Here is a 27,965-nt window from a genome sequence, read left to right as displayed (position 1 = left end):
CACACATAACGACACAGTGTTACAAACCTATACATATACATAACGATTTAATTTTACAAACAAATACACACACATTACGACACAATGTTACAAACAAATACCTACACATAACGATACAATGATACAAACCGATATCCACACATAACGAAACAATATCAGCATTGTATTTATTTATTTATGTACTTGATTGGTGTTTAACGCCGTACTCAAGAATATTTAACTTATAGGACGGCGGTCAGCACTATGGTGGGAGGAAACCGGGCACAGCCCGGCGGAAACTCATGTTTGTAACATTGTGTCGTTATGTGTGGTACATGTTTGTATCACTTTACTGTTATGTGTGGGTATATCTTTGTAACACTGTGTCGTTATGTGTGGTCATATGATGTAACACTGTGCCGTTATATGAGGGCATATATCTGTAACACTGTGTCGTTATGTGTGTATATATCTCTGTAACACTGTGTCGTTATGTGTGAGCATACAACGGCACACTGTGCCGTTATGTGTGAGCATATCTTTGTAACACTATGTGTGGTATGTGTTTTTAACACTGTGTCATTATGTGTTGTATATGTCTGTAACACTGTGTCCTTATGTGTCAGCATATCTCTGTAACACTGTGTCGTTATGTGTGGCTGTATGTTTGTAACACTGTGTCCTTATGTGTGACTGTATGTTTGTAAAACTGTGTCGTTATGTGTGGCTGTATGTTTGTAACATAGTGCCCTTATGTGTTGATGTATGTTTGTAACACTGTGTTGTTATGTGTAGCTGTGTGTTGGATCATTAGAAACAAATTTATAAGTTGCGAGTGAACATGATGATTTATATACGCCATGGCCTTTACCACAGATACACCTGTAGGTTTTTTGATACAGATAATGCAAGCATGATGTCTATGTAGACGTTATGGCCGAGTGGACCTATGAGTAAAACGTGAGGACGTTCTGCTGGTTTCCTCTGAGGAGCAGGAATGGTGGCATATCGCGGGTGAGTACTTCCATCCAGGCCATGTACAGCCCGGTAGACATGGATGTCTCTGGTATGGGCAGCGTCCTGGAAACAGGCAGAGATAATTCAGATTATCAGACAGTCAAGCTGGTTAATAGAAAATGCAGTTTTTCACTAACTAAATATATAAATCGATATTATGTCATGTTCACACAACGTATTTTTTAAAAAAAAAATGTGATGTAGTGAAACTGATATGCAACAGTTCAAAGTAAGCAACATCGAGCGCTTAGCCCAAAACGAAGCTGTCAATCTTAACCCATAGTTGCACTGATTTAGATCAGTTTCAAGCCCTCGTCTGAAATAACCCAAGTTAAATTATTTGTGGTCATTTCTGCTAAGCTGTCACAGGAGATCACTGAGAAGCGGAAGTAGTTAAACTAACACGAATAATGTACGTACATGACGTGTACAATGGACGTAACTCGCATGAATAATATACGTAAATGTCGTGTACAATGGACGTAACTCGCATGAATAATATATGAAACTGACGTGTACAATGGACGCAACCGACATGAATAATGGACGCAACCGACATGAATATTTGATTTATGTATTAATTAATTAATTTATCTATTTTATTTTAGGAAAATGCAATTACATAATGTTTAACGAGGTAGTTAAACCCTAATTTATAATTTTCACTCAATCAGACCGGGTGCCCAGAATAAACTGCCAGTCTTGGCAAGTAACAGCGGGAGAGAAGGACGGGAGCAGAAGATGGAGGCCATGAACCAACATCAATGTGTAATAGGGATAGTAAAGCAAGCTTCTAAACCAGCAGCTGTTCCATATAACTGACGTCTATATATAAATGACACTCAGTACGTTTTTGTGATATCAGAAAAATATAATTCAATCAGTAAATCACGTGAATTCTAGAAAATGGATACAGTGTGGGCTGTATGAAGACGTCTTGGTGAAATAGAGAGAGAAGAGAAGATGAATAATATATTTGCCCAGGTAGCTTTGTTTGACAGTTTCTTAAGTAGCTTTGCTATACAGTTGCTTACGTAGATTTGCCGTGCAGTTGCTCAGGTAATTTTGCTTTGGTGGCTTTGATATACACTTGCTTAGTTTTGCTTTACAGTTCCTTACGTAGCTTTACTATATATTTCCTTAGGTAGCTTTGCTTTACAGTTACTTACGTGGCTTTGCTATACAGTGCCGTAGGTAGTTTCGCTATACAACTGCTTGGACATCTTTCTCTATTCAATTGCTTCGGAAGCTTTGCTTTCCAGTTGCTTTGGTTGTTTTGTCATAGGTCATTGCTTAGGTAACTGTGCTGTACAGTTGTTTCGAAACTGTTTGGTGCGAAATACTGAGATATGTACTTAGTTTGGAAGGCTGACTGAAACACACACTAATATTTTTGTTTAAGAGTATTGACTGACACACAACCGAATATTGTTGTTTTTTGCTGAGATCTTTGTTTACTTTGGGAGGGTTGACAACTTACATGACAATCAGATTCGTGTCATCTGTTGTATGATCATCCAGCAATTCCTTCAGTCGGATTTTACGATGAGTCTGGAAAGAAGAAAAATTTAATTCAGCGGACGAAGTAATATAATTCAACTGGCCTTCCATTTACACTACAATGTGCCTTAAGTTCATCCAAGACAATGATCTAGAAACAAGAGTTGTTCTGACTACTTATATACATACAGTTTGAGACCGCCAGAGTGAAATATCATACAGATGTTAACAGAACCACAACATAAAGTATGTTTGTCTGTATAAATGGGTATACAGGGCATACACTAAATGGTTCGTCTTAAGCACAGTTCTGGCTACATATGATAGGTCACAGACAAATGAGGTCTAACGCTCGGATACAGCTTACACCAGTGTCGCTACGACTTTAGTTTGGAGGCTTGAGGTGAGCTACTCGAGACCCTCGTGGCTTCTCCAGCTAAAACTATGCTGCCGTCGTTCATACAAGATAGTTTGCAGATTACGGTGATTAATATCAATGAAACAAATAAACATTACGAATATGTAACTGGTCGTGGGTTTCTCCCAGGCTTAGCCCGGTTTCCTCCCACCATAATGTGGCCGCTGTCGTAAAAGTGAAATATCTTTGATTACGGCGTTATTCTCTGTGTTAAATAATGCGCATATGGAATTATGTCCGTTTTTGGTCTGTGTTATTAACCTTTTTTTCGAAATCCTTCATCTCTTCAGCGGTTATATTGATTGCGCCCTCTGATGGTACGGCCTCGTTCTCAGTGGCCCTCCAGTCTTTGGTCAGCTCTTCAAACGCGTCAATGCTGCACAACAAGCCACGGTGATTCTCATTAAGTTCATCAATAAACTTTTGCAACTTATCCAGCTATCTGCATTCAGCTCACCTTGTATAATTGATGCACGGTGTGTACATGTACATGTGTAGGCCTACATAGAAAATGGTTATTTTCGGAGAGAACAGATGTAAGGAGTCATATGGGAGATTTAAGTACGATACCATTGTACTTCTTGAAATTATCTGGAGAAAACAAATCGAAATTGTGAATTAAACAAAACAAGTATTTCTTTTTCTAAAAAATTATTTCGATAGACTATAGTATCGCGTACAAACTTCTGACTACATTTCGATCATTCAACAGGTGTTCCGCACAGCACTAAAACGTCTGCAAATCCTCACAGAAGTACCTACCTCTCCTGTTCCGGTAACTTGCCCAGGTCTGTCAGCAGAGTCAGCTCAGAGTAGTCAATCCTGAACTTGCTCAACAGCGTCGTCATCCTGTGCAAAACAAACATTAAAATGTCAATATCTTAATAGGCTACACTTATGACGGGCAACCAACCAACTGACATCGTACAAAGCCCACGTTTAAGCAAAAGATGCAACCAAAAGTCTGAGTATGGCATGTTAAAGCTTCACCAGCTTTCTATTAATATAAGCGTCAAGTCCAACATTCATATACCACTCGTAGTCTGTAAAAGGCGTTCCAAGTCGATAATCGCAAGATCCATTTCCAAATCAACGTTTAACACTAGCTCCCGAAGACAAAGGTATGTAAGAAATTATACAAATAAGAAATAATGCCGGTAACACACAAGAGAGAAGCGGTCATCAGTTTTCAATGAGGCCGGGCAGATAATGAATATTCCAGGCATGAATTTCATATAAAAGTTCGAATTTGTAGTCCGTGAATGAGTAAAATGTCAAATAACAATTAAACAAGTATCTCAGTCGCCCTTTAATTGCAACTGTTATAAAGGCATCATGCTGATGTAATGAGCATGGTTACCTTTACGGCCCCTAGCCCCAGGTTAAGTGGTATTAGATACAGTTTGAAAATGACGAGCGTTACACACCTTAACCGATCAGATTGTGATTCAAAAGTAACGGACGATTACGTCTTTCCCGTTAATATGTAAAGTTCTCATGCTACAAGAGGCGCCATCTATGATGTTACATATGACATACACGACAGACGGTTGCACTGGGCAACCAGCGCCATCTATGTTGTTAAATACCATGTACGTGATAGATATGTACATAGGGATAACAGCTCCGTCTATGTAGTTGATCACAATGCAGATCGCTAGAGATTCTGAACGCTCTGTCCATACCTGACAACGAGAGTGTTACACTCATTGTAAAATTTGAGAAACTTAGAATGAAGGCGTTTGATGGAGTATCCTTGACAAACTAGTTTTTGAACTAACAACTTGTGACGCAGATTAAAGTCATCACAATTAACGCAAGATCTGACAAATGCAACAAGGCGAGATATGTATACGCCATATGCAGGACCCTTTGGTATATTGCTATCTAAATAAGGATAATTTACAATATCAAAATTGAAATTATCCCTTTTGCCGTAAAGGCGGCGTGAAAGGAGACCTTGTTCGTCTTTGTACAGATATAGATCCAAATAAGATACCATCAGGACCATCTGTTGTCTCCTTTAAATCCAGTGAAGGCGGATAGATTTCATTCACCGCTTCAGCAATATGGGGATTATTTAACGCCAGTAGATCATCAATATACCACTTGGTAAATGAAAAGGATCGAGTTTTAAAGATATTACTTTTAAGTTATTTCTGCATATAGTCGTATTCATATGAAAACAGGTATAGGTCTGCCAAAAGAGGCGCACAATTGGTACCCAATGGAATACTTATGCACTGTTGGTAAATGGTATCTCCGAATTTCACATAGATGTTGAAATTCAAGTAATTCAATAAATAATGTAACATCCCATGAGCAGTAACCTTTATAAAGAGTAGAACTAAAGAAAGCCTTATTACTTCCGACGTTAATGTAACGGTGACCTGTTTTAGTAAATACCGAGACAATAACGACGATATTCTTTCAATAAGATCTTTGTGAGGAATCGTAGTATAGAGAGTACAGAAATCCCATGTGGATACGTCTTTGTACGTTATATGCATATGAGCATCAAGTTCTTCTGTAAGACGTTTGGAGTTGTTAAGAATCCCCATGCAGTAGACACCTGAATTTTTTGTTATGGCACAACAATACTTATTCCAAAATCACTTTACTTCTTGTAACGCTCTCGTAAGTAGGGTTGACTATAGCTTGGTGGTACAGCTTCTTGAGCCTACAATAAATCGAGCCTTGTATGGGGATTTATGCATTTTAGGAAACCAGTAAAGTTGTGGTATTTCTGTATGACGGGTAGGTATATTTATACGCCTTTCTGTAAGAAAGGTTTTGTATTTGTTAAATAGTTCCTCCAGGGTACATGTAGTAGCAGAATACGTGCATGTTGATGTAGATGCACATAGCTCTTGAACAAGAATTTGATAATAATAATTCTTGCAAATAAAGATGACATTAATAGGAGCCTTGTTTGCTACAGTGATGACAAATTTACTATGAAGGTCAGCGAGTGTTTCTTGCACAGTGGGATCCTTCAGAACCTGTTTAACTTTAGGTAGAGAGTCAATGTCTATACGATGTATAGGTAAACTACCCTTCTTTTTGATCTCAAGCCAATCGTTAAGTACCGAAGAATCCACTTTCTCCCGTTTTGACCATTTTTAAACATACTCCTCAAGTGCCGAGATGATATATTTTTTGTTTGATCGAATCTTGACATTTCTCTTTTCTCTATACTTAGGACCCCTCACAATCGAAAATACGATATGTCTTGGCACAGACGTACAAGGTGAGGTGGAACATTAAAATTGTGCATGTTATTGGATACATCTTGAACTATCTGTTTTAGCAAGTTCAATGGCAGTGGATATAATACTGTGCGTAGAGCATGCATGCCATTGGTGTCATACGACAATCCTACTAAATAGCTAACTGTAACGTGTTTGTGAGTCATGTTTCTGTTGAACTTCCTCCTACCATGACTGCAAGGTCTACATTTATGGTATTTGAATGAATTTGTTATGATGGAGTCATGTGGTTGGCTAAATGTTACATTGCCGATTCCCATAACGTTATCATTCAACCCATATGGGAAGACTGAACCAATCTCTAGCATCCAGAAAAGCTCACGGTCACGGATTTTACGTTCAAATTCGACATCTTTCTCATTTGTTGATGGATAAACCGATTCTATTATTTGAATGCTGAAATGGTCCCAGTCATGGTCGGAGGCGGAGAAATGCTTGCGTATTAGCAATGGTTTCTTGCTCACGGACTTACGGTGCCCGTTCACCCGTAGATGTAGTTTCTGGGTGGTCTTCCCAACATACTCCCGACCAAACTTCTTGCATGTCGCCAAGTAAATACAGTTGGACGCAATACAACTTAAGTTAATGTAGGAAATAACAGAATAACATTTACCAGTCAGTGAGGAAATAAAAGTGGCGGATGTATCAAATGATGGACATGTAAGACAATTGGTATGTCCACATTTGGAAATAGTTAAATGTTTACTTTGGGAATTCAGTGTCAAACAATCGTTCAGCTGGATAGAACACGGTTTGGTGTAAATACCATGTTTAATGCTCTCAAATATATCCGGCATTTGGATGGAAATGGGTCTTAGTGCAAAGGAATCATTTATTAACTCGCCCTGGGGACATGTCCCACTATTCCCAGCGTTAGTCCTATACATATTGTTGTAGTTTATACATGTAGTTATTGGTATAATGGCCTATCTTATGGCCTATCGTATATATCAGTAAGGCATGCATGTATTATTAGTTGTCTGTGGAATGCATCTACCTTTCCCTGTCCTTATTTCTGGTGAGCCTTGACCCGACATAGAAGATTCTCAGAGTGCTATGTTTCCAGTTACTTCTTTGTGACAGGATGAATGGTAGCAGTAGGGTGAGACCTGAAATAACAAATGCATAGGTTATACTGCAGTAAAGTGAGGCTTGAAAAAGGATGATATTCCAACGAAGTGCAGATGGATGAGATTCGCAGAATAAAAGTCCAATTTTATTTTTCAACTAACACAGATTAAAACTTGCGAATGATGAAAAGTCCCACTGTTTTTACCCTCGCTGTATTCTTACCACCATCATCAAAAAGCCACCAGACGTCAATCGTCCCCGACTGTTTGGTTTTTTTGCCAAACACATTTGTTTCGTCTGCATCGACGTCAGCGAAAGATTCTTCTGACTGATTTCGGAGAAACTCTGGGTTACCCAATTTTTCCCTCTCTTTCAATGTGGACATAGATATAGTCACAGCCTCGCCCTTAGTCTGTTTCTTCCAAGCCTTATCCAGGTGTTGTTCTTCGTCAACGGAATATGCCTGGTTCTCCAGGCTGCCGTTCATGTTACTGTTTTCCTCTGCACATGAAAACAACCGTTAAACATTGCGTAGAAATCAACGGTTAAACATTGCATAGAAATCAACGGTTAAACATTGCATACAACTCAACGAATAAGCATGGCTTCACAGGAGAAGGTGAGTGAAAAGTAACATTGTTAATGTGGGTGGTTATTACTTCATATATTTTCCTCACAGAAGGCGTGAGCACCCCGTAGAGCACTCTGTGGGGCAATAGAAGCCATTGTGCAGAGTACAGCAGGGAATCACATGCAAAACTAAAACAGATAAGCCATGCAATCCCCAGTTTTACTCACACAATGACATTTGCTTTTTTTCCCATTATTTTCCACACCCTTACGCTGTATGTTCAATACCGTTATAAATAATGTCAGTTTTATTTACGGTAATCATACTCATACATTACAATCATACTTGTTGAGTTATTGCCGTTAATTGCCCCTATCTTACTATGTTCTGGCGATTGTGTTGTTAACAGTATTATTATTACACCCTCCTATTATCATAATCCGTGAAATACGGCGTCTTGTCAATTTACCTCAGGATTGTGGTGGGTTTCCTTTAGGATCTGGCTGGTTTCCGCTAATCATAACGCTGACCGCCGTCTTCGTATAAGTAAAATATTCTTGGGAACGGATTAAAACACCAATCAAATAAATAAATAAAAATTTCCCGTTAGAATTTTATTCTAACTGTTCACGTAAATGTTTAAATAAAACGGCAAATTACATTCCCCCTAGCACTATGGGAAGTAATTTAATTTAGACCTCACTGGTGTAAAGTTACATAAAATACTGCGTTGTCATCTCATATAACATACAATAACATCAAAACAAATAATTATTACCTTTGTCGCTGTCAGATCCTTTTCGGTCGAAACCTTGAGACAACCTGAAAACACCAACTCCGCGTTCCAAAGAGAGTGCATCACTGAGAAACAGACGAAATATACACACACTGACACAAGCGCAGTAATCAAGGAGCAAAGATGAAGACTAGTTTGAAACAATTACTGTGGAACGCCTGTAAGATTTTCTGCCTGTCTTTTTAGGGCTATCCTTATTATTGTAACCATCTTACAGATGCCAACAGAAACCAATGGCGTGAAACATCTGTAAGACAAGAGCACTTACCGGATGACTTTACAGTAATTCTGTACTGTTTGCCTGTTTGCACTGAACCAGTCCGATTTGTAACCAAGCAGTACAATGTTCGGCTTCAACTTGCCCAAGCCTGCCACCTGCCTCCAGCAAAACAAACATGTTCACCTTTACGTTTTCTTCAGTGGTTTGTGCACAGAATGTCACATTTGTTTTGTCTTGAACACATTGGGTCAGCGTCGTTACGAACTAAAACACTAGGATTGGACAGAAGAACAAGCTACTCTATAATGTGGAATTATTTCGTATTATTACCTGCAACCCTTCAGTATTACGGATGTAAATGTCTGAAAATTTATTCACGCGTTTACATCATCGAAATAAATCGTACCTGTTGTAAACTCTGTGCCCCAAGTCGTATATTGGATGCGTTTAAGGCACAATAGAACGCTTTCACTCTATACAACCATTCATCTGATTCCTTGGAATTCTGTTCATCCAAGCTGTCCTCTTGAGAACCCTGCCAATAGTGTTAATCACACTGTTAATACAAGCTGTGAGGGCTTGTGAGAAAGTACTCTCAACAGTCCTACATAGGCACTTGGAATTCAGTTCATCCAAGCTGTCCTCTTGAGAACCCTGCCAATGGTGTTAATCACACTGTTAATAAAAGCTATGAGGGCTTGTGAGAAAGTACTCTCAACAGTCCTACATAGGCATCAGACAATAATGCCATCCGAAGTTATCTTCGCTGGTGCAATTTGAAAACTTTTGTAAGCCATGGGCGAAAAACAATCAGAAATAAAGCATGTGCATGTATATACATCATATAGAAAGCATAGTCGGTCTTGTTACTCAGCAAGACATCGGTACATTAGTGACATGTGTACATATCACGTGACGCTATCACACACGTATTAGGACAATAAGCATAGTCGGTCTTGTTACTCAGCAAGATGTGTTATTAGCATACATCGGTACATTAGTGACATGCGTACATATCACGTGACGCTATCACGCACGTATTAGGACAATAAGCATAGTCGGTCTTGTTACTCAGCAAGACATCGGTACATTAGTGACATGTGTACATATCACGTGACGCTATCACACACGTATTAGGACAATAAGCATAGTCGGTCTTGTTACTCAGCAAGATGTGTTATTAGCATACATCGGTACATTAGTGACATGCGTACATATCACGTGACGCTATCACGCACGTATTAGGACAATAAGCATAGTCGGTCTTGTTACTCAGCAAGGCATCGGTACATTAGTGACATGTGTACATATCACGTGACGCTATTACGCACGTATTAGGACAATACATCAATACCACGTGCATAACATTGCTCCACATGAGCAATTTTCCACTGGAAGATAAGTCCATACACCAGCCAACGTTATTGCCTGCATGATACTGATCCACATACCTATGCATGTTAACATGTATGACATTGCCACACACCATTACCTGTAATCATTACCTGTATGAAACTAAGACATATTGTCTGTATGACACTGACACATATTACCTCTATGACATTGGCACATGTTACCTGCATGACACTAACACATATTGCCTGTATGAGACTGACACATATTGTCTGTATGACACCGACGCATATTGTCTGTATGACACCGAAACTTATTGTCTGTATGACACCGACACATATTAACCGTATGCCATTGGCACATGTTACCTGCATGGCACATGTTACCTGCATGAAATTGACACATGTTACCTGCATAACATTGACACATATTATCTGCATGAAAATGACACATATTTCCTGTATGGCGCTGACACACATTACCTGCATGGCAATGAAGCATATTACCTGTATGACATTGACACACATTACAAGTACGTATGACACTGGCACATTTTACCTCTATGGCAGTGACACATATTACCTGTCTGACATTGACACATATTACCTGTATGATATTGGCACACATCATTACCTGAATGATATTGGCACACATTAACAAGCTCTGCCTCTTAGTGATCTCTGCGGCAAACAAGACTAGGTCAGGTCGTGACTGAGGCTCTCCAGATAATACTAGAATTTGTGGTCTGAAATACAAAACACAGTGAGGTTAAAGAATCACAGTTAAAGACGCGTAATCAGAGTGTGAGCAGAGTAATAGAATAACAAGTGTGAGGACATGTAAATGGCAGTATTAGCATTTAATCTCTTTAGATATTCTGACACAGCAAACACCAGAATACCTGAAGTTTTTCACGTGCTCCTCCGTATGGTTCAGCTTCAGTGTGTTTTTCAGGGCGTCTTGGTACACGTGAGCCTGTAGAGACGATCCCCAGTTTACACCTGTAACACACAGTGAATATCACAAGGTTATACTCGACAGTGCTAGACAATCTCCATTTGGGTATTTGGAACAGAGCAGTCTGTCATGGATGACAAATTCTTATATATTGTACAAGATGTTTGATGATAGCTGTATGAATGTGGCCTATGAATTAAATGTCGTATGAAATAAATAAGGAGTTGTTTACTCATAATAAATTGCCTTAATTCAATTATCTTTTATCAACGACTATTTCCACTTTTAGAAGCTATCTACTTTTTCAGTTTGTTACATGATCACATTTAATATCTGCCAATGACCGTCAGGAGGGTTCATAAAAAGCAAAAAAGCTTATATTCGATGATAAAATCTTAACCGATGTTTCGGAGTGGTATACCGTGGTCTCTTAGGAGATTAGGTAATCCAATAACGTCGACTCCTGTCAGTATGTGAGAGTAGTGTCCCTTACCAAGTTTTCTGTGGTGAACATACACATAGAGAACAGCGACTATAGTGAAGGTGATCAGAGCAGCCCACCAGTTGATAATGAACATAACAGCCAGGCATAAAATGGCTCCCAGCAGACTCAACCACTTATTGTAGTATTTGAACGATGGTCTCCAGCCTGAAACGACAAAGGCAAATGTAATTCACTACTACGACCGAACCGCGCCATTTCTGATCCAATGTCACTGTTATTAAAAAAATGTTACCGACTGTTACAACCAATCACTGTCACTGCTTTAGCTATTCGTGAAATCATCGTTTTAAGTAACCAAGTTTGATTAGTTTATCTATTTGTATCCGCGCTGGAAAGACCAGTATTCATATTTCTATGGCAACAATCTCCCGGATATAACTTGGCTTACCTGGTGACATGGCAACGGAGGCGTCAAAACAGGAATAGTTGATGAGCGTGTAAGCCATCAGGAAGAAGTTGGATATGATTGGGGCGATCACATTCAGCTCAGCTACAATTACATCCATATGAAAGGTATATGGCAGCTAGTGTCTGATTAATCATACCTTCCCTTGAGACAACAAACATGATAGAATAATGATGCATTTAAAGTGACCATTTTGCATATAGAGAGCGGTATATTGCATATAGAGGGATCACCGGAAGTAAACTTGGTACATCTGTAAACACATCGAAAACACATTGTAGAAACATCGTCTCGACAAAAAAGAGTAGCTACATGTATATCGTGAGCCTCACCTATACAGGCCACTCCAACGGCGATGAGAAAGGCCAGAGCATACGCTCTAAATGGCTCATTACTCTTACCATATCCTTTCGCAAAGAAAAATATCCCTGGGAAGAGCTTGTCCTTACACACTGCCTGGAATCAAAACACACGGCCATAAATCTAGACACGGGGCTCATTAAAACACAGATTAGCTTGAGCATAAATACAAGTTTTTCTTCCACTTCAATTTAGTAAATTACAAGGTCGAAAACATTGTCGTATTGTCTAATGCAAACTAACTTACCTGGAAAACCTTGGGAGCCCCGACAAGACTGGCCAAAGCTGAGGAGAGCGTGGCGGCGAAAATGCCAGCGAGGATAAGAGGGCGGAAACCGGACGCCAGTCCGACCGCCTATAAGAATTAGACAAAAATGATAACACTACATGCAGTCTACACGTTCATGCATATTTGCTAAGCTCTTGGCAGCCTGGCGGCATGTACACAAATACACTTCGAATAGGCTGAATACTTGCTAAGCCCTTGGCTGCCTAGCCGTGCATACACAAGTACTTTCAGAAAAAGATTGAATACTTTCTATGCTCTTGGAAGTCTGGTGTACACACAAGTAGACTCAGAATCGACTGAATACTTGCTAAGGCCTTGGAAAGCTGGTGGTATATACACAAGTAGACTCAGAATGGACCGTACGCTTGCTAAGCCCTTGGAAGCCTGGCGGTATATACACAAGTAGACTCAGAATGGACCGTACACTTGCTAAGGCCTTGGCAGCCTGGCAGTATATACACAAGTAGACTCAGAATGGACGGCACACTTGCTAAGGCCTTGGCAGCATGGCTGTATATACACAAGTAGACTCAAAATGGACTGTATACTTGCTAAGCTCTTGGTAGTCTGGCGGTATACACAAGTACACCCAGAATAGGCCGTGTACTTGCCAAGCCCTAGGCGGCTTGGTGGTATACACAAGTACACTCAGAATAGACCGTGTACTTGCCAAGCCCTTGGCGGCATGGTGGTATACACAAGTACACCCAGAATAGACCGTGTACTTGCTAAGCTCTTGGCAGCCTGGTGGTATGCACAAGTACGCTCAGAATAGACCGTGTACTTGCTAAGCTCTTGGCAGCCTGGTGGTATACACAAGTACACCCAGAATAGACCGTGTACTTGCTAAGCTCTTGGCAGCCTGGTGGTATACACAAGTACACTCAGAATAGGCGCTATGCACCTGTACATTCAGAATGGATCCTTGACCTCACCCCATAGTTGTTCTCCAGCCCGTACTTGCAGCTGTCAGAAGCCCTGCAGGTGGGGATGGGATAAGCCTCTGTGGAGCCGTTCAGAAGCAGAGGTGTGACAGTCGTGGCCATCGTTGTCGTGTTGTTGAGTGTGTCGTTCAGGAAGCGGGCGGTCCCAGCAGCGTCTCTAAGCAAGGCGGAACCACACAGCCAGGCCATCAAAATGTAGACAATCCCTGTGAGGATGATGGCCAACAACGTGCCTTTAGGGATGGCTGTCTGCGGGTTCTGCGGGAGAGAAAGCCAAAAGCAATGTGATGCAATCGGTGCTAAACCAGACTCCATCATTTCGTTCCGTTGTAGCCCAAATGCAGGTCAGACGAGATGCGAGTTCAAAAACCAACAGGGAGTTTATACATTCTTTGCTCCCAATGTTCATGGGCCCTCTGTGACAATAAGCGGTGGCCCTCTGTGACAACAAGCAGTGGGCCATCTGTGACAATAAGCGGTGGGCCTCTGTGTCAATAAGCGGTGGCTCTCTGTGAAGATAGGCGGTAGGCCCTATGTGACTAAGCAGTAGGACCTCTGTGACAATAAGCAGAGAGCCTTCTGTGACAATAAGCGTTAGCTCTCTGTGAAGATAGGCGGTAGGCCCTAAGTGACCAAGCAGTAAGACCTCCGTGATGATAAGCACTGGGCTCTCTGTGACAATAAGCGTTAGGGCCCTCTGTGACAATAAGCAGAGAGCCTTCTGTGACAATAAGCGTTGGCTCTCTGTGAAGATAGGCGGTGGGCCCTTTATGACAATAAGGAGTAGGACCTCTGTTATGGTAAGCAGTGGGGTATCTGTGAAATAACCGGTGTGCCCTCTGTGGCGATAAACGGTCGACGATTCTCTTAATTATGTTCGTGTAGTCTTCCGCCAATATGGTGATTGTGCGTATATGTACGTAACATGTGGATAAGTTTGTTGGCCAAAGGTTGGTGGTTTTCCATTGGCGTGCCGGTTTTCTCCGCCCATAAAACACTCCGCCAATGTGTAATGAAAACATCTTTCGTATGACCACAAAAACAATCCAATCTGATTAAAAACTTCGTTGTAATTTGACCTCTTTATGTGTTTACAAAGAGAGGTGTGCGAATTGTTTTCGTAATTTGGAAAAAATCACTATTTATATAGTGCACGAAATGAATGATAAAAATTGTATGGAGATAAGGACATGGTAAGAGTAACCTGACACCACCTTCAAATCCCCAGAAATGTTCGCTCCAGCCAGTATTCCCGTCGCCGCGGGAAAGAACACGGAGAATATCGAGAAGAAATCCTCGCCCTTGCGGAAATCCGGTCCAAAGTTTGTGGCGAAAACCTCGGCTGTGCAAAAAAGGTAAAACAGATATATCACAGATTTAACACAGAGGGGGCACCGATTTGACACGGAGGTGGCACAGAACGGATACATATGTGACACAGGGAGGGCACAGGTGTGGCACAGATCGGGCACAGAGAAGACACATTTGTTACATAGAGAGATTACAGATTTGACACAGAGACGAGACAGATGTTCGAAGAGGATACAGATGTGACACATAGATGATCCAGAGAAAGAAGACAAATGTACCATACAGTGGATACAGATATGACACAGAGAAGATACAGATGTGACACAGAGTGGATACAGATTGACACAGACAGGATACAGATGTGACTCAGAGAAGATACAGGTGTGACACAGAGACGATACAGATGTGACTCATTCTGGATACAGATGTAACAGAGAGGACACATGTGACATAGAGAGAATACGCATGTGAGAAAGAGAGAACACGGATGTGACACAGAGAGGATACAGATGTGACACAGAGACGATAAAGATGTGACAAAGAAATGAGACAGATCTGACACAGAGACAATAGAGATGTGACACACAGAGGAGACAAATCTGACACAGTGTGGATACAGACTTGATCCAGAGAAGATACTGATGTGACACAGAGTGGATACATATGTCATATACAGAGGATATAAATGTGACACAGATATGACATATATAGATAGACCAGCTAGACCCGCAGTAAAATTACACCCAACTAATAGTGAATGTATACCTCAACAGGGTACTTCGTCCAGCATTAACACCACAATTAGCTCGTAGTAAAAGTATACTGCCAACAGGGTACCTAGATCAGCACTAACATCACACCAAACTCGTAGTGAATGTATAAGTCAACATGGTAACTAGACTAGCAATAACATTACACATTAGTGATAGTGAATGTATACTTTCAACATGGTAACTGGACCAGCAGTGACATTACACCTAACTTACGGTGAAAGTATATGTCAACAGGGTGCTTCGTCCAGCAGTACCACCACACCTAGCTCATATTAAAGGTATACTAGACCAGCAGTGACATTACACATTAGTGATAGTGAATGTATTCTTTCAACATGGTAACTAGACCAGCAGTGACATTACACCTAACTTACGGTGAAAGTATACCTCAACAGGGTGCTTCGTCCAGCATTAACACCACAATTAGCTCGTAGTAAAAGTATACTGCCAACAGGGTACCTAGATCAGCACTAACATCACACCAAACTCGTAGTGAATGTATAAGTTAACATGGTAACTAGACCAGCAGTAACATTACACATTAGTGATAGTGAATGTATTCTTTCAACATGGTAACTAGACCAGCAATAACATTACACATTAGTGATAGTGAATGTATACTTTCAACATGGTAACTAGACCAGCAGTGACATTACACCTAACTTACGGTGAAAGTATACCTCAACAGGGTACTTCGTCCAGCATTAACACCACAATTAGCTCGTAGTAAAAGTATACTGCCAACAGGGTACCTAGATCAGCACTAACATCACACCAAACTCGTAGTGAATGTATAAGTCAACATGGTAACTAGACCACCAATAACATTACACATTAGTGATAGTGAATGTATACTTTCAACATGGTAACTGGACCAGCAGTGACATTACACCTAACTTACGGTGAAAGTATATGTCAACAGGGTGCTTCGTCCAGCAGTACCACCACACCTAGCTCATATTAAAGGTATACTAGACCAGCAGTGACATTACACATTAGTGATAGTGAATGTATACTTTCAACATGGTAACTGGACCAGCAGTGACATTACACCTAACTTACGGTGAAAGTATATGTCAACAGGGTGCTTCGTCCAGCAGTACCACCACACCTAGCTCATATTAAAGGTATACTAGACCAGCAGTGACATTACACATTAGTGATAGTGAATGTATACTTTCAACATGGTAACTGGACCAGCAGTGACATTACACCTAACTTACGGTGAAAGTATATGTCAACAGGGTGCTTCGTCCAGCAGTACCACCACACCTAGCTCATATTAAAGGTATACTAGACCAGCAGTGACATTACACATTAGTGATAGTGAATGTATTCTTTCAACATGGTAACTAGACCAGCAGTGACATTACACCTAACTTACGGTGAAAGTATACCTCAACAGGGTGCTTCGTCCAGCATTAACACCACAATTAGCTCGTAGTAAAAGTATACTGCCAACAGGGTACCTAGATCAGCACTAACATCACACCAAACTCGTAGTGAATGTATAAGTTAACATGGTAACTAGACCAGCAGTAACATTACACATTAGTGATAGTGAATGTATACTTTTAACATGGTAACTAGACCAGCAATAACATTACACATTAGTGATAGTGAATGTATACTTTTAACATGGTAACTAGACCAGCAATAACATTACACATTAGTGATAGTGAATGTATACTTTCAACATGGTAACTGGACCAGCAGTGACATTACACCTAACTTACGGTGAAAGTATACCTCAACAGGGTACTTCGTCCAGCATTAACACCACAATTAGCTCGTAGTAAAAGTATACTGCCAACAGGGTACCTAGATCAGCACTAACATCACACCAAACTCGTAGTGAATGTATAAGTCAACATGGTAACTAGACCACCAATAACATTACACATTAGTGATAGTGAATGTATACTTTCAACATGGTAACTGGACCAGCAGTGACATTACACCTAACTTACGGTGAAAGTATATGTCAACAGGGTGCTTCGTCCAGCAGTACCACCACACCTAGCTCATATTAAAGGTATACTAGACCAGCAGTGACATTACACATTAGTGATAGTGAATGTATTCTTTCAACATGGTAACTGGACCAGCAGTGACATTACACCTAACTTACGGTGAAAGTATACCTCAACAGGGTACTTCGTCCAGCATTAACACCACAATTAGCTCGTAGTAAAAGTATACTGCCAACAGGGTACCTAGATCAGCACTAACATCACACCGAACTCGTAGTGAATGTATAAGTCAACATGGTAACTAGACCAGCAGTGACATTACACATTAGTGATAGTGAATGTATACTTTCAACATGGTAACTGGACCAGCAGTGACATTACACCTAACTTACGGTGAAAGTATATGTCAACAGGGTGCTTCGTCCAGCAGTACCACCACACCTAGCTCATATTACAGGTATACTAGACCCGCAGTAACATTACACCTGACTGGAAGTGAATGTATAAGTCAACATGGTAACTAGACTAGCAGTAACATTACACTTAACTCAAAGTGAAAGTATACGTCAACAGGGTGCTTCGTCCAGCATTAACACCACACCTAGCTCATAGTAAAGGTATACTGCCAACAAGGTAACTTGACCACAAGTAACATTACACCTTACTAGAAGTGAATGTATAAGCCAACATGGTAACTAGGCTACCAGTAACATTACACATTACTGGAAGTGAATGTATACGTCAACTGGTTAACTAGACCAGCAGTAACATCACACCTAACTTGTAGTGAATGTATACGTAAACAGCGCAACTAGACCAGCAGTAACATTACATCTAACTGGAAGTGAATGCATACGTCGACCGGGTAACGAGACCAGCAATAACATTGTACCTAACTGGAAGTGAACGTATACGTCAACCGGGTTGCTAGATAAGGAGTAACATTATTTGCAGTAAAAGGGATAAACAAACAAAATATGACAAACAAATATTCGAAGTCGACCACGTAGTTCAAATATTCTAAGGCTATCACGATTCATTTTGGATAGAGAAGAACTGGCGTTATTCTTACCTCGGTAACCAACAAAACCTTGATCCTGCTTCTCCTTTGTTGGAGGTATAAAAGTTCCCACGACAAAGTTGACTATAGCCGCTAGGAGAATCACCAACAGCACCAGCTGGGCCTGAGAAGTAAATATAAAACATATCCAGCTTTCGGTTCGGAAGCGTAACTTTGATGTCGTATCTTGAAGATAGTAGAATCCTTCTGAGGCAAAATTCTGCATTTGGCTTGTGTAACCTAAAATATTGATCAAGCAGTCATATACAAGTATATACATTCTCAAATCTAAAGGTCTATTTGTTTGGAAACTACTTTCAAATTACTGTACTGGTCAAAATAAAGAGAAAATCCTAAAAAAATAGAGCTGTTTTTAAAAGAGGTATTTTTTAATGCCAATTTTCAACTTTTATTCGAAGTGCATAGTTTATTATTTAAACTAAAAAACATTTCCATTGATTTTTAGTATTCATTTCAACATATATTGTGTGATGACTTAAAGAGAAAACAATCAAAAATCCTTAAAGCTTTGGAAACTTTAGTATTCTTTTACTAGTATATTTAAAAGTAGAAATGATATTATAAATGTGGGACCGTTTTTCATCTAAATACCGGTACTGGGCTACATGTGCAAAATGCCAAAGTTTCATGTGGAAAATAAGTGAGAAATAAAAATATTTCACCACATGACTGTTTCTAGAAACACTACGGGAAAAAAGTCAGCCAAATGTTTGGAGGGGCCTCACATGTGACAAAAATCGCCGTTAATTTGAAATGGTTCCGCCTGCAGTCAAAATGTAAAAAGATTAACCTACATATGTAAGTTTAAGGAATTATAACGCTGCCTAAAAGCATCTGATGTCTTATACTGACAGTTCCAACTGGTAGAACGTATATATAAGCCCCTACCTCTGGTGATGGCGCCCCAGTAAAGTAAATAGGGCGGTTGATTTTTGTTAACATCTATTTATGGTTCACAACGCTTGCCTGTATACAGGTCTACACAAACATGCTGTACAGTCTGGAGATAAATGGTAGCTGGAAGGTATTAATACTTAAAAAAAAATAATAATAAAACAGAGGCATCTGCCTTTACCATAAGTAATGCCCTTCACTGAGTTAATCCCCGCAACCAATGAAAATCAAGAAAACACGACTGCCTTGGCTCACAACAAGTTATATTTGTTTCTTTTTAAATTCAAGGCAGTTTTAATTTACATTTGTGTTTAACTTTAATTGAGAGAAACACAAAGCATTCCTTCCCAACTTTCCTGATTTACTCATGTAACCGTTTTTGTATCATTTACCTGATTTTTCATCACATGGGTGTAACAGGCAATATACCCACCCAATAAACTTTGCCTCCCATGCCATGTCTGTAAGCACCATACCAGCGCACTAACCTTTGCCTCCCATTCCACGTTTATAAGCACTATACCCGCGCACTAACCTTGCCTCACATTCCATGTCTGTAAGCGCTATACCCGCGCACTAACCTTGCCTCCCATTCCATGTCTATAAGCACTAGACCCGCGCACTAACCTGTGCCTTCTATTCCATGTCTATAAGCATTATAACCTCGCACTAACCTTTGCCTCCCATTCCATGTCTATAAGCACTATACCCGCGCACTAACTTTGCCTCCCATTCCATGTCTATAAGCACCATACCAGATCACTAACCTTTGCTTCCCATTTCATGTCTATAAGCACTATACCCGCGCACTAACATTTGCCTCCCATTCCATGTCTATAAGCACTATACCAGCGCACTAACCTTTGCCTCCCATTCCATGTCTATAAGCACCATACCGGATCACTAACCTTTGCCTCCCATTTCAAGTCTATAAGCACTATACCCGCGCACTAACATTTGCTCCACATTCCATGTCTATAAGCACTATACACACGCACCAAACTTTGCCCCCCATTCCATGTCTATAAGCATTATACCCGAGCACTAACCTTTGCTTCTCATTCCATGTCTATAAGCACTATACCTAATCACATCCCTTTTCCTCCCATTCCATGTCTATAAGCACTATACCCGCGCATCAACCTTTGCCTCCCATTTGATGTCTATAAGCACTATCCCCGCGCACTAACCTTGCCTCCCATTTCACGTCTAAAAGCACTATACCCGCGCACTATCCTTTGCCTCCCATTCCATGTCTATAAGCACTTTTCCCGCGCACCAACATTTGCCACCCAATCCAGGTTTTTAAGCACTATACCCGATCACTAACCTTTGCCTCCCATTCCATGTCTATAAGCAACATACCCGCGCACCAACCTTTGCCTCCTATTTCATGTCCATAAGCACCATACCCGCGCACTAGCCTTTGCATCCCATTCCATGTCTATAAGCACTATACCCGCGCACTAACCTTGCCCCCCATTCCATCTCTTTAAGCACTATACGCGCGCACTAACCTTGCCTCCCATTCCATGTCTATAAGCACTATACGCGATCACTAACCTTTGCCTCCCACCCCATGCCTATAAGCACTATACCCGATCCCTAACCTTTGCCTCCCATTCCATGTATATAAGCACTATACCCGCGCACTAAACATTGTCTCCCATTCCATGTCTATAAGCACTATAACGGATCACTAACATTTGCCCCCTTTTCCATGTCTATAAGCATTATACCCGCGCACTAACCTTTGCCTCCCATTCTATGTCTATAAGCACTATACCCGCGCAATACCTTTGCCTCCCATTCCATGTCTATAAGCACCATACCGGATCACTAAACTTTGCCTCCCATTCCATGTTTATAAGCACTATACCCGCGCACTAACCTTTGCCTCCCATTCCATGTCTATAAGCACTATACCCGCGCACCAACTTTTGCCTCCCATTCCATGTCTATAAGCACTATACCCGACCACTAACCTTTGCCTCCCATTCCATGTCTATAAGCACTATGCCCGATCACTAACCTTTGCCTCCCATTCCATGTCTATAAGCACTATACCCGATCACTAACCTTTGCCTCCCATTCCATGTCTATAAGCACCATACCAGATCACTAAACTTTGCCTCCCATTCCATGTTTATAAGCACTATACCCGCGCACTAACCTTGCCTTCTATTCCATGTCTATAAGCATTATACCTGCGCACTAACCTTTGCCTCCCATTCCACGTCTATAAGCACTATACCAGTGCATTAACTTTGCCTCCCATTCCATGTCTATAAGCACCATACCGGATCACTAACCTTGCCTCCCATTCCATGTCTATAAGCACCATACTAGATCACTAACCTTTGTTTCCCATTCCATGTCTATAAGCACTATACCCGCGCACCAACCTTTGCCTCCCATTCCATGTCTATAAGCACTATACCCGCACACCAACATTTGCCTCCCATTCCATGTCTATAAGCACTATACCCGCGCACTAAACATTGCCCCCCATTGCATGTCTATAAGCACTATACTCGATCACCAACCTTTGCCTCACATTCCATGTCTATAAGCATTATACCCTCGCACCAACCTTTGCCTCCCATTCCATGTCTATAAGCACTATACCCGCGCACTAACTTTGCCTCCCATTCCATGTCTATAAGCACCATACCAGATCACTAACCTTTGCTTCCAATTTCATGTCTATAAGCACTATACCCGCGCACTAACTTTGCCTCCCATTCCATGTCTATAAGCACTATACCAGCGCACTAACTTTGCCTCCCATTCCATGTCTATAAGCACCATACTAGATCACTAACCTTTGCTTCCCATTCCATGTCTATAAGCACTATACCCGCGCACCAACCTTTGCCTCCCATTCCATGTCTATAAGCACTATACCCGCACACCAACATTTGCCTCCCATTCCATGTCTATAAGCACTATACCCGCGCACTAAACATTGCCCCCCATTCCATGTCTATAAGCACTATACTCGATCACCAACCTTTGCCTCCCATTTCATGTCTATAAGCACCATACCCGCGCATTAACCTTGCCTCCCATTCCATGTCTATAAGCACTATCCCCGCGCACCAACCTTTGCCTCACATTCTATGTCTATAAGCACTATACCCGACCACTAACCTTTGCCTCCCATTCCATGTTTATAAGCACTATACCCGCGCACTAACCTTGCCTTCTATTCCATGTCTATAAGCATTATACCTGCGCACTAACCTTTGCCTCCCATTCCACGTCTATAAGCACTATACCAGTGCATTAACTTTGCCTCCCATTCCATGTCTATAAGCACCATACCGGATCACTAACCTTGCCTCCCATTCCATGTCTATAAGCACCAAACTAGATCACTAACCTTTGCTTCCCATTCCATTTCTATAAGCACTATTCCCGCGCACCAACCTTTGCCTCCCATTCCATGTCTATAAGCACTATACCCGCACACCAACATTTGCCTCCACATTCCATGTCTATAAGCACTATACCCGCGCACTAAACATTGCCTCCCATTCCATGTCTATAAGCACTATACTCGATCACCAACCTTTGCCTCCCATTCCATGTCTATAAGCACTATACCCGCGCACTAACCGTAGCCTCCCATTCCATGTCTATAAGCACTATACCCACGCATCAACCTTTGCCTCCCATTCCATGTCTATAAGCACTATACCCGATCACTAACCTTTGCCTCCCATTCCATGTCTATAAGCACTATACCCGATCACTAACCTTTGCCTCCAATTCCAGGTTTTTAAGCACTATACCCGATCCCTAACCTTTGCCTCACATTCCATGCCTTTAAGCGCTATACCCGATCACTAACCTTTGCTTCCCATTCCATGCCTATAAGCAGTATACCCAGCAGAACGACGGCTGTACAACAGCCTATGATCCGAATGTCGTGCAAAGGGTTTCCGGTGATGGCTTTTTCAGTTTCCTGTATAACACAAATAAGCCTTGCATGAGCTAAACTATATTCCCACAAATTGAGCTTGATCTATCTACAAGTCCGGCATTAATTAGCCATCTATTTGTCATCAAGTGTTGATGGATATCTAGTTTTAGTGTTCATAGCAGTAAAGACAGGCATCGTCATATTATTTTCTGCAATGTATAATCTCGCCTGTTCTTCCTCGTCCACAATAAGACACGTCTCTTTCTGAACACAGTTTGAAAAGCCAAACTGCAATTTAAGCTCAGTCTACCTTGTCAAACTGTCATACCTGCAACAAGTCTACCACAGTTTCTGCAAAGCCTACGATGTACATGGCCGCAGCAACGGCGTTGGCCAAGGAAAAGATGATCCCGATAGCGCCTCCAAACTCAGGACCAAGGCTCCGAGAAATCATGTAATAGGCACCACCTGTCAAACACAAGCTGCGTTTTTGATAACATATTATGAGAGATTTGTACATGTGTGACAAGGAACCATAAGCGGCAATCATCATATTAAATGATCATTGTCATTATCAGCACCATACTAAATTCTTAGTAAGAGAAGTCTCATGCTTCTGTGTACTCTTTTTGGAATCCTCAGCCTTCGTAACCGACAGTTCATGCAGAGAGACAGAGTTAATGAGCCACAGTCAGTTAGTCAGTCATACCGCTAGTCGATCAGTCAGCGGTCAATCGATCAGTCAGACCGTCAGTCAAAAAGTCAAAAAGTCTGTTAATCACTCAGACAGTCAGTCGATTAGTCAGCCCGCCAGTTAATCAGCTATACCGCCAGTTGATCAGTCAGTCGTCAGTCAATAAGTCAGAATGTCAGTCCATGGGTCAGAACGTCAGTCTATCATTCACACCGCTAGTTAATCAGTCATAACGCCAGTCGATTAGTCAGAACGTCAGTCGAACAGTTAGAAACATCAGTTAATCAGTCAGGTCACCAGTTGATCAGTCATACCGTTAGTCAAAAAATCAGCGCGTCCATTTATCATCAAGGCCGGCAGTCGATCTTCTAGACCGTCAATCCATCAGTCAGAGCGTCAGTCGATCAGTCAGAACGTCAGTCGATCAACCAGAAGGTATGTCGATAAGTCATAACACCAGTCGATTAGTCAGAATGTCAGTCGATCAGTCAGAACCCCAGTTAATCATTCATAACGTCAGTCGAGGGGTTATACCACCAGTTATTCAGTCAGACCGTCAGCCGAACAGTTAGAACATCAGTTAATCAGTCAGACCGTCCGTCGGTCAGTCAGAACGTCAGTTATTCAGTCAGACTGTCAGTCGAACAGTTACAACATCAGTTAATCAGTCAGACCGCCCGTCGGTCAGTCAGAGCGTCAGTTATTCAGTCAGACCGTCAGTCGAACAGTTAGAACATCAGTTAATCAGTCAGACCGTCCGTCGGTCAGTCAGAACGTCAGTTATTCAGTCAGACTGTCAGTCGAACAGTTAGAACATCAGTTAACCAGTCAGACCGTCCGTTGGTCAGTCAGAACGTCAGTTATTCAGTCAGACTGTCAGTAGAACAGTTAGAACATCAGTTAATCAGTCAGACTATCAGTTAATCAGCCATTGCGCTAGTCGGTCAGTCAGACCGTCAGTCGATCAGTTAAAACATGAATTAATCAATCAGACCATCAGCGATTCAGCCAGAACGTAAGTCGATCAGTCAACCGCCAATCAGTCAGACCGTCGGTCGATCAGTCAGATCGTCAATCGATCAATCAGAACATCAGTCGATCAGTCAGAACATCAGTTAATTAGTCAGACCGCCAGTTAATTAGTCAGACTGTCGATCAGTCAGACCGTCAGTAGGTCAGTCAGACCATCAGTCGATCAGTCATGTCGTCAGTCAATCAGTCAGACCGCCAGTTAATAAGTTAGACTGTCAGTAGTTCAGTCAGACCGTCAGTCGATCAGTCAGACCGCCAGTTGATCAGTTAGACCGTCAGTCAGAACGCAAGACCGTAAGTGGTTCAGTTAGACCGCCAGTTAATCAGTCAGACCGCCAGTTAATCAGTCAGACCGCCAGTTAATCATTCAGACAGTCAGTGCTTCAGTCAAACCGTCAGTCGATCAGTCAGACCGCCAGTTAATCAGTCAGACCGCCAGGTCATCAGTCAGACTGTCAGTCAGAACGCAAGGCCGTAAGTGGTTCAGTTAGACCTCCAGTTAGTCAGTCAGACCGCCAGTTAATCAGTCAGACCGTCAGTGGTTCAGTCAGACCGTCATTGATTCAGTCAGACCGTCTGTCGATCAGTCAGACCGCCAGTTAATCAGTCAGACCGTTAGTGGTTCAGTCAGACCCCCAGTCGATCAGTCAGTCCGCCAATTAATCAGTCATAAAGCCAGTCGATCCGTCAGCCGTCAATCAATCAGTCAGCTGTCAATCAATCAGTCAGCTGTCAATCAATCAGTCAGACCATTAGTTAATCAGCCAGACCATCAGTTAATCAGTCATGTCAGCCCATCCTGCCATACCCTCGGCATCTGTGTCACACCCTGTCGTTTGGCCCCCGGCATACTTCCTGGAATGCTGAGTCAGTATGTCCGCCCATTCCGTCACACATTCGTCACCCGTGACACACCCCGTGTTTAGCCTCACTTCCTTAAACACCAACCAACCCTCCCACCCTGAGCCTAATTTCTAGAACCTTCTGTACGCTCACCTCCCTCCACCTCGCCGTTGGTACAGATAGCTGACATGGACAGAGTGCTGAGGATAGTGACCACCATGGAGAGCAGGATGATGACTGTGGCCAGTCCTATCCCCGCCTGACCAGTCACCCAAGACAGACGGATAAACAGCATTACTCCGAAGATGTTCAACAAACATCGCACCTGCAAGAATTAGTCACAGTATCAGTATGGTTTGCAGTACCCCACACCTGTCTCAGTGACAGGTGGTAGGCGTGCAGGATTAATCGATCTATAACATAATCAGGATTGTCTTATTGTCCTGAGTTACTGGCGCACTGGTCAGTATGGACCTTATCAGTCATAATTGACTTTGGCATTTCATTATACTTGGGTTGTCGTCTATTTTCATTACTCTGTGTCTTATCGTACGCGTAGTTTACAGCAGGGGCTGTTTTATCCGCCACGTTCAAGCGTTCGTCGTGTACTTTACATTGTATATTCTCAAAATGAACTGGCATTCCGCTGCATTGTTTGCTCAGTGCACGTATAATGGTGTGCATATATAGAGGTGTATTTGTCACTCACCAGCACACCTTGAATCCATCCGAACTTTGGACCTCCTTCACTCTTTCGCCGTTTGGCAAGGCGCTCTTGACGTTTCGTACGTTTCGTTTTCTGAAAAAAAAAAATGATGCGTCAACCTATGCCACAGAGTGTTGTTAAAATTGTGTCTATGCACACTATTGAATCACCACGTGAGACCCCGTCTTATAGAACTGTAAACTAGATACAAAGATACAAGGGCTTCTCCCTCTCAGTTTTTACCAGAATTTTCGGCCAGAAGTTTCGACATACTCGGAAAGTCTGTCAAGCAAATAAAAGCAACAAGGTCCGTGATTGAAGAAAAACAGGGATTAAAATGTCAATTACACATCACTGACAGTAAGATTGATATTTCCCATTGTCTTGCTCAAACACTGTTTCGATGGCCTGATGGTTAGAACGTCCGCCTCGAAGTCAGGAGACCCGGGATCAAAGTCGGGAGATCCTGATCAAACCCGGGTCGGGTGATACCAAAAACTTTAAAAATGATACTTGTTGCTGTCTCGCTTTGTGCTCAGCAATGAGGGGTTAGAGCTAGGAAGCAGGACTTGTCGGTCTGGTGTCAGTGTAATGTGACCGGGTGGGGTATAATATCGGGTGTCTTCGGCTTGATATTTCAGTTACAGCAGCACTTTGCCAGTATGGACTCTCCCTGCCACAAGAAGACACAGTGTATGTATACACACCTAATGACTCTTCGTCGTCATATGACAGAAACATTGTTCAGTACAATGCTAAACCGGAAGCATTCATTCATTCATTCTTGCTCAAGCAATGGACAAAATTTTAATAAATAAAACTATCTAATATATAATATTATCTCAGCGTCTTTATCGATATCTACTCTCCTTCCGAATGATATGTCACTGCAATATTATCTGAGGAAACTTTACGTCAATGTGATGGTAAGAGTACACAGTTGCTTTTCGTGAGAAATTTCTTTTGGAATAACTGATTGACCTTCGACGCCGTACTCCAGAAGGTTTCACTTACGACGTCGGTAAGTCTTAGACAAAGTGCTATCTTTGACAACTTCTGGATACAGTTCTCCACA

General features: G+C 41.6%; 1 protein-coding gene across 1 annotated transcript; it reads right to left on the bottom strand.

The window, feature by feature from the left end:
• Window positions 1–188: 188 nt before the first annotated feature.
• Window positions 189–27,270, bottom strand: LOC135465606 (solute carrier family 12 member 2-like). The gene is made up of 23 exons (XM_064742884.1): window positions 27,250–27,270; window positions 26,894–26,983; window positions 26,338–26,509; window positions 23,944–24,083; window positions 23,544–23,657; window positions 18,785–18,896; window positions 14,870–14,997; window positions 13,647–13,913; window positions 12,670–12,777; window positions 12,395–12,518; window positions 12,045–12,146; window positions 11,645–11,800; window positions 11,096–11,195; window positions 10,828–10,939; window positions 9,248–9,376; window positions 8,890–8,996; window positions 8,604–8,686; window positions 7,477–7,755; window positions 7,181–7,292; window positions 3,677–3,763; window positions 3,176–3,290; window positions 2,477–2,547; window positions 189–1,059 (listed from the first exon to the last, which is right to left on the bottom strand). The coding sequence occupies exons 1-23, from the start codon at window positions 27,268–27,270 to the stop codon at window positions 927–929; spliced, it is 2,862 nt and encodes a 953-aa protein (XP_064598954.1). The 3' UTR covers window positions 189–926.
• Window positions 27,271–27,965: the final 695 nt, after the last annotated feature.

Source organism: Liolophura sinensis, chromosome 1 (genome assembly GCF_032854445.1).
Source record: "Liolophura sinensis isolate JHLJ2023 chromosome 1, CUHK_Ljap_v2, whole genome shotgun sequence".
NCBI classification, from domain to species: Eukaryota; Metazoa; Mollusca; class Polyplacophora; order Chitonida; family Chitonidae; genus Liolophura; species Liolophura sinensis.
The sequence above is the reverse complement of the archived record's forward strand: the minus strand, read 5'-3'. Positions and strand labels throughout refer to the sequence as shown.